Source organism: Lissotriton helveticus, chromosome 11, assembly GCF_964261635.1.
Source record: "Lissotriton helveticus chromosome 11, aLisHel1.1, whole genome shotgun sequence".
NCBI lineage: Eukaryota > Metazoa > Chordata > Amphibia > Caudata > Salamandridae > Lissotriton > Lissotriton helveticus.
The window spans coordinates 1,000,501,319-1,000,509,834 of NC_136072.1; the positions used below are offsets into that span (position 1 = coordinate 1,000,501,319).

General features: G+C 39.4%; 1 protein-coding gene across 1 annotated transcript in view; it reads left to right on the plus strand.

Annotated features, from left to right (window-relative positions):
- The window catches only part of MMAB (metabolism of cobalamin associated B), a 137,852-nt gene extending 129,861 nt beyond the window's left edge, over positions 1–7,991 (plus strand). The window contains exons 8-9 of the mRNA XM_078667362.1: positions 2,964–3,023; positions 6,066–7,991. Of these exons, the coding sequence (XP_078523488.1) occupies positions 2,964–3,023; positions 6,066–6,150 (145 nt within the window). The 3' untranslated portion in view covers positions 6,151–7,991. The remainder of the gene's footprint in view (positions 1–2,963; positions 3,024–6,065) is intronic.
- The last annotated feature ends 525 nt before the right edge of the window (positions 7,992–8,516 follow it).

The window sequence follows — 8,516 nt, forward strand, 5'->3', positions numbered from 1 at the left end:
CACATTTTCTCACACATGATGGATGTGCCATGGAACGCATGCCTCGTCTAGAGCATCAAGAGACTTGCTGTGGGTAGCTAAACGAGTGAAAGTGTTTAGGGAAGAAGTCTGGGAGAAGTGCCCTAAGAGGTGAAGCGTGCATACGCAGGATAGTGACTGACCAACTGCACCTAAAGCAGTAACTCATCCGGCTGACTGTTATTGCAGGGGCCTTACGGGTGCTCGTCACCTCTGTTCTGCAAGCGAACTAGCCACGCTGACCTAAAGGGAACTCCCCTGTGGCATATTAGCCAGCACTCCTGATGATGAACACTACTCTTAGACCAGCTGCATGTCCGTCAGTATTAGGAAACTAAAAGCAGTGATTTAAAATATATTAACAAAATAAATAGGAAAAAAGTCAACTTGTGAGATTGGGACAGCCATGTTGTGTAGGGTGTTGGCTCTCAGAGTAATATGGAGTGCATAGGAGAAAGGGAAGGGTGGAAGGAATTAACTGGATTTCAGGAGGTGAGGAGAGCTCGGAGGAAGGAAGAAAATAGCAGCAGTTAGGGAAACAAGAGAAATAATAAAGACAATAAGAGGAGGAAAAATGGGCCGGACCCGGGAGGGCAGAGAAGGCAGTAGAAGGCCAAGGAGGAGCAGGCTAATAGCGAGGCACAGTCCTCGAATTGGGATTAGCGCAGGATGCAAGGGGCAGATGCACTTGTGATCCCAAGGCCGGGGGTACATATGGAGCTGACCGGAAACGAGGATTCTGAAACAAAGTAGGGGAGATACTATGCTTTGTTAACCAGGGTTGTGTATGGTTTTGGCTCTCATTATTCAAATCAGATTTTTTTGTAGTGGAGTTTAGCTAAAAATACTCCTTTACCACCACCTCCGTACCAATCACACACAAACATATTGTAGTCTCCGGACTTTTTCCTTCCACCATTTTCCTTATTTATTGTTTGATTCATCTAAAAGATTTATTTCTTTACCTTCATGAAGTGTGATGTCCTCCTGACTTCTGTTAGCTTCTTGCCCATTTTCTTCTTTTTTGGTGTTTCTTAGGTTGCTACTCATACCTCTCTCTTCTGAGCAATGTTGTCTTAATGAGGCTCTCAATGATTTGGCTTTCATTAATACTACACCAGAGATTCTCAGCTCCACTGTAAGGAGAATGTACTTGATCTTTTTTTCTGGTACAGCTACCTGCACATATTCCTCTTCAAATGTTGGAAGACCTTCCATATTGGAACGTTGTGATGCTGAGGTTTTCTTTGTCCTATCAGTCACTGGTGGCCTCAAGCTAGTTTGTCGTCTCTTCAAGCTCATCAAAAAGATAAGTTTCAGTAAAACTGTGCAGAAGAGATATTTCTGTGTGCTTCCACTAAACCCCACCTAGATGCACTGCTCTGTCCATGATAACCCACGTTCATTCGTCAGCTCCCCGGCGCTGTTCCAGCTCAGGATGAACTGGGCTTCACCTAGAGGAGTAAGATCCCGTGGTCAGGTACCAGCAGCCCTTGTAGCACCCAGAGGGTTCCTGCTTAACCTGGGGGACGAGCAGTCACACCAGCACTTTCAAGATTTCTCAGGTCCTGTGTTTGAAGATTCAGAAGTGCTGGGTATTACTTTTGTCATTACCTCTTGGCAAACTCTATGGTAGCCCAATAGGGGCAAGCAGGCTCTCTGTAACAGCCTGTGGCTTAAGGCAGTTCAAGATCCGCCTTAACCACAGGGTTTCCTTGTGTGTTAGCGGTCCTCAGTCAAAGAATGCCCTCAGCAATGTTGGCTTTATTAGGAACAGTAAGCTCTGCTCATCTTAGTCATAATAGCTGACCAACGCAACTTGCAACAGTGTTTCACTTTCTCAGCATGTCTCCATGGCCTGCTTTTAATCCAGCCACTGCAACAGTGTTTCGCTTTCCCTGCGTGGCATGCTCACACCTACCTTTTCATCTCTGCTGATGCTACAGTGTTACGAATTAGCAGTTTTTTTGCACCAGGCTGCTGCCCGCCTGCAGCCAGATGGACATCTTCTCAGCCCTTTCATAACCAGCTGCTGGATCTCCAAGCAAGTGCCTCTTTGTTTCTGCTTCTCATGCCCGAAAATCCGATTATATTTTGGGGCTGCTGAGATGACTCTACCTTTGTTGTTGTAAACAGGCAGTGGGATCGGATCGCCATGCTTTGCAGCTGGGTCAGCGTCTATACTTGCTGAAAGCCGGATGGAGAGTCGGGAAAGCTAGGCACGGGGTCACACTGAAATTCAAGGCATGCCCCTCCTCCCACAAAATGATATTTAAAAAATCTAGGCTATTCTCTATAGAGTAAAATCACTAGTGTAGATATCGAATATCTCCTGTGTATAAATTAAGTAATTTTGTGGAAATAGTTACTGAGATATGCAGCTATCCGTTGTTGCCTTAACCTACTTTTCCCCCACTCTCTGGCGGGTTTGTGGATATGTCCATCTCCAGATCAGCACTTTGCTTAATACCTTATCTTTAGCCGTTTAGTCTGATAGAACTGCATTAATGTTTTATACTTTACGTATCTGCTTGGCTAATAAGAAGCAGATGCAAGTGATCCCATTCTAATCATGTGGTACATAAGCTTCTGTGTTTGACTCTTCTATAACGTTTTTACACTCGCGACCTCCGCTTAACTTAAATGCTGGCATGAATTATACCGAACAGTAGCACTCCTACAAAATAGTTTTTACCCGGTTGTTGAACTTTATTTTTACATTGTTTTATAGATTTGTTGACCAGCTCAATAATGTACGCTTTTAAAATGGACCATTTGCCGCAGTCAAGTACTCATCTCTGCTCTGTGTTGATTTGCTGGACTAAATGCCTAATAAGGCACACATTTTGGTTAAATATGGTGACTATATTTGGACATGGTTAAGTGAATCATTAAGATGCCTTTAAAGCTTAACTGCTTCGTATTTGTCGTGTATTTTCTTTCAGCGTGGTTCCCATCGTACAAGAGGGAGAAGCTGATCCACATGTTGCCAGATACCTAAACAGGTAAAGGGAGAATGAATGTTCATGAGGCAGTAAATGGACCAAAACTAAACTACTTGCGTTAACCAACAATGAGGTTTTGCTACAGCATCAGCCATAAGGTTATAAACATGTGTACCACTGTTCATGATGCAGACTTGTAAACAATCATAAAGCTTTTGTCTGTTTTGAGCATCTCGACAAACAGTGACACCCTCTTGGAACACTCTTAAAGGGTCTACAGTTGTTTTAATCTCAAATATACTTGTCACAAATAGGTTATTCCAGAAATAAACCCCTATCCAGAGAAACCTTAATTTATGATTTATAATCTTAAAATAAAAGAACGGATTTCTTTGCAATGAAAATATATTTCGCCCACCCATGTCAGAACATTCCTAACTTTAAACCATACTTCAAACGAGACCCTAGCTGTAACTGTTAATTTCGCCGTACCCTTACCATAAATTAGACAACACTCTAAACGGAACCAATGATCTCAGGACTTAACCTAGCCACTTGTATAATGTTATCCTTATTTTGTTCATTTCTTTCCCTTTTTAATCTAATCTCATAATAAATGATTTTGTCCATTTTATTTTGGGTTCTAGCAACCCAGTATTATTTTTTTCTCTCTGATGAGCTTTATCTGTAAAAGGTTTATTTTTAAATGTATTTGTTCCTTACATGTTGCTATAAGGACAAAACTCCAATATGTGACTTTGTCTATATATCTAGCTACCTATCATATAAACAATCCCAGCAGCTATCCCCAAAAATCCCTACAGCACCCAAGAACATTTCTCCTTGGCAATTTCAAGCTTTGATGAATTTGGGAACAGTTTGCAGGATTGAAAACCTATTTCTATGGTATAATATAATGCTAAAACCTGCCACAGTACACTGGCATTGGTTTCTGCACCTGCTCCTGACAGATGCAAGGCTGTTTGCGAGTTTTGTTGTTGTTTTTTTTTAATAATGGCACTCAGTTACACAATCTAGCACTCCAAGAGCACATTATGATCTAAACAAGTACCACACCTGTGGAGTTTGTAAACGTCTGCTCCTATGGCACTGCTTTGCAAGTTAAGCCACAATGTTTATTTGGGCAGTGGGTATTAACTATATAATAAATAACTTTAGTCAAAACTAATTTCAACAGTGGAAGCTTATCCTAATTTTAAATCCTCATGAAATAAATGTTTCAAAGATAAGTGCTGAGTCCTTTGCCCTTATGATCAGGTCACATTACGTTCTTAGTACCTGTATGGTAGGCCTTCAAATAACCAGTGTTTTACACTTCTTTTGCTATCCTATGTTTATGTAATTCAGCCAACTAAAAAATGTATAGTGTGACCAGGAACCATTTGCATACTGAAGTGAACTGACTAAAACAGCTGGCTGCTGTACTTTTGCAAAGCAAAACGGATACGTCCAAACAGAGTCGATATTGAGCACCCACGGAGTTTAAATACTGAAACACTCCTTAACTGTGAAACAATGAATGATGAGGGAATAGGAACACCAAGCCTAGTTTTGGAAGCTCATTCTGTTTATATGTTTAATATTCTGAGGCATTTAAAAGTCTTCAGAATTTTTATTGGTCAAAGTCATCATGACTCCAGTTCCTCCCGGCCACTCGTTATGGCGAATGAAAATGACACTAGTCGGCTGAAGCTTCCCTTTACTTGCCCAAGATGAAAATCTTTTGGCTGTCAACATTTCTGCAGACACCTGAGGCAGAGCAAACCCCAGTCGCTACTGACATTATTGTGACCTCTCTATCTTAGTCTCCCAAGCTTTTTTCCATAGCAGTTATCTCTCCCATTAGCAGAGTTAAACTAAACGTTTGGAGATCTGTAGAATTAGCATCCAGGCTTGACTGTAACATGCCAATGCCACTGTGGTGGAATAAGCAATGTGACAGCATCTCCTCCAAAAGGACTGCATTGTATTTGCACTTTGCCATCTGTCAGGCTGTGACATGCCTGTAGTGTAGAAGCAGAGGCCAGTAACGTGCCCACATTACTTCTGAAAGGCCAGTCACATTAGCATAGACTTGGGCATGTGTGTAATAGATTAACATGTACCCGACTCTTCCCATAACTTCTGGATTACCTCCTGAATCTATATAAATAACAATGTAAATGTTAATTTGTTCAAAATTGCAAATCTCCAAAAATTCTTCACCGATTGCTTTGACATTTTGACACAACGTTGGATTAGAATACGCGCATGTTTTTATATACACAACGTTGGATTCCAATACGCACATGTCGAATACACGCGTTTTTAACCGAAAGCCCGGACAAACACAAAAATGACAATGTTCGTTTGTTCAAAATCGCAAATCTCCGAAAGTTCTTGACCGATTGCTTTGAAATTTTGACACAACGTTGGATTCGATTAAGTGCGTGTTTATATATACACAATAGTCTATATTAGGATGGACAGTTGGTGTCAGGATGGCAGACCGGGAAGTGGGTGGAGGGAGTGGGGAGGAGTTGGTTCACTTTGCAACATAGCGCATGTTTATATATACACAATGTTGGATTAGAATACGTGCGTGTAAAATACACGCGTGTTTTTAATCGAAAGAGCGAACAGACCCTATCGATTTGCTTGCTGCGCAAGAGCTACAAGGGACGCATAGAGACAATAGTCGCAAAAACATATTGTGTACCCACAAGCATTTTGAAATTAAACCTATTAGAAACAAACTCTTACTCTTTTCTTTCTCTTCCATTTAACCAGACTGAGCCACAGCAACGCGAGGCCGGGTACAGCTAGTTGAAACTATGAAATAACTTTGATTAAGTAAAAATACCTTGTTTTTAAATAAAGAAAAGTGTAGCCATAAAATAAATTTTACTCCGCATTTAAATGTGGGATTGAATAAAAACGGGTCAAGTGGAAAACCCATGTTGTAAATATCTTCATTAAGGTTCTGCCCGGTTCAGTTTTTTTAACCCTGTAATGGAATATAATTGATTTCTCCAAGTCCTTTTTACTAACTACCAATGCACATTGATGCTTATCTTTAATCTACATTTTGTTTTTTCATAGGCTCAGCGATTATCTCTTCACACTGGCCAGATTCACGGCACAAGCAGAAGGCAAAAAAGAAGCTATATATAGAAAAAGCATTTAAATATATTGTTGTTTGGGTACGTTGTTCCTCCATCGGAGAACTTTCTTCCAGGATTTAAATTTGGTCAAGTGTAGACGGATCGAGTTCTCCTGGCCATTCTTTCAAAGAGGCGGTGGTCGGCTTCGGAATCATTTCCTTTTGTTACTCTTTTGTAATTTGTGTATGGCTATGAAAGAAAATAACTGCAAGTTTGGGTCATCAGGTTTAACTGATGAGGCTGCATTTAAAATAAGGCAGTTATGTTACTTATTATCTTGGTTGGAGCTCCAATAAAGTTAACAAACCCAGTTGGGTGGGGAGATGACACAGTAGTTTTGCATGTATACATTGAGAACAAATCACATTATCTAAAACCTATGAAACCAAATTTGGATGATCAGTAGAGGCATTCCCACGACAGACAAAGCAATCGAAATTACATAAATTAGACAAAGTAAAAGACCAGTAAAAATGGGAAGATACTAAAAATAATGGGTCGAAATTATCAGACCAGATTATCTCAACTGGTTTATCAGCATATAGATAGATTCTTTCTATAAAATTATATCATTTAGTAATTATTATGAAAGAAGATTCACTGAAGGGGAAAACACTATACTCTCTACAGCAGTACGGATTTATTTATTTGACTTGTTCTGCTTCATAGGATTAGTTCTCTTCAGAAAACTGAGTTTTATACTGAAGTTCCATGATCATTTAGCCCAATGTGACTTTTTTGTAAAAAAGAACCCAATCCCTTTTGAATGCCTGTTAATCACATGGTATTCAGTTCATCATTGTTGTCCACCGAATTGAGTAATATTTGCCAATGGGTAAAGACAGCCAGATCGTTAGTTGTCAGGTTGGAGTTATTTATTTTGATATGTACATGGGATTGCCCTGTGTCTTTATTGGTTAATAATGCGAGTAAAAATCTCTTAAACATTTGTATCAAAATTCCTAAGAACTTTCATGGTAGTATTTTAGATGGAATGCCCATGAAAGATAACACTGGGGCATTATTTGTGTGATGTTTAGAAACTACAAGATAACACTCAAAACGAAAACCTGTGTAAATGACGATTCTTTTCAAATGCTTAAAGTTGATGCAGTTTACAACAAAGCAGGAGTATGTAGAAACGGTGATGATATTTGTAATTTCTGGCCATACTTCATCAAACTCAGGAAATCTTTTTCCATGTTGAGTGGAATTTGATACTGCATATGTTTATTGCATTCCATTGTGTTCTGAGCCATTGTGTTCAGCACAAACTTAAAAAAAATGCGCTTAACAGCATGCAGACGGAAATACAAAAAAAAAAAGCTTTGGCAAAGCCAATATGTTTGACATTCGCAGGCTATGGTTATTTATTATTATTTTTACAAAAACATATTCCGATAAGGTACATAGCAAAAAGAAAAAATGCAGCCATATGGTTATAAAAATATTAAAATAACATGTATTTGTAAGGCGCGCGTTCATCCAGAAGGCTATCTTGGCGCTGGATAACAGATGTTTATTGTTACCCAACTCAATGGTACTCATTTTATCAACCTCAGAATGATGAAAGGCTGAGTGGCCCACCAGGATTTGAAGCTGTGACCATGAGGTCAAACACAGGCTCCTATAGTGGATGCATTAGTCCACTATGCCACCAAATGTGGCCTTTTTACTAGTAATATTTTTAAATGTATTAATGTTATTATTTTTGGAGTACACTAGAATATATCACCAATGACTTAAATTGAAGGCTGCTGCAAAGTTACAATATCACTTAAACAACTCAAACCAACATTTTTTAAAAAGGAGACAGATAATAAATCATAATTTAGCTGGAAAGCCCAAGTGCATGCATAAAATACTCTGTGGTTGTGTGTTTTCTTTCCAAACTTGTGTTTTTGTCGTTAAACAATGGCTGGTTCCTTCATTATTCTCTGCTTAGCAGAGGTTACAGGAGACACCCTTCCTTAGTATATGGTTGGCTAGGCATGCCATTGTGTCCAAAGTACATTTCAAATAGGTTAGGGGCCGGATCGCAAAACATTTTTGATGTCCTTGGTGGAACGGTAAGGCAGTAATTGATGCAAAAACCTTATAACACCATATTATGAACACTGGATGTTGGAGGTGTTAATGTGTGCCGGAATGTTTATGCATATTGGTGCGTGACATATGGTTGTGATGATGTTGTGTTCTGGTTTTTTGTGCTGCTGTGTACTTGAGCTGCATTATTGTAATGTGAGTTGTGTTGAACTGTGTTATGCTGAGTTCACTTTTGACTGCTTTGTTGCGTCCAGGTCTGTTTGAATGGATACATATCATTATGTATGTTATTGTGTTTTATTGTTTACTATTGCTATATCAACAAATGCGGATACAATTCCAA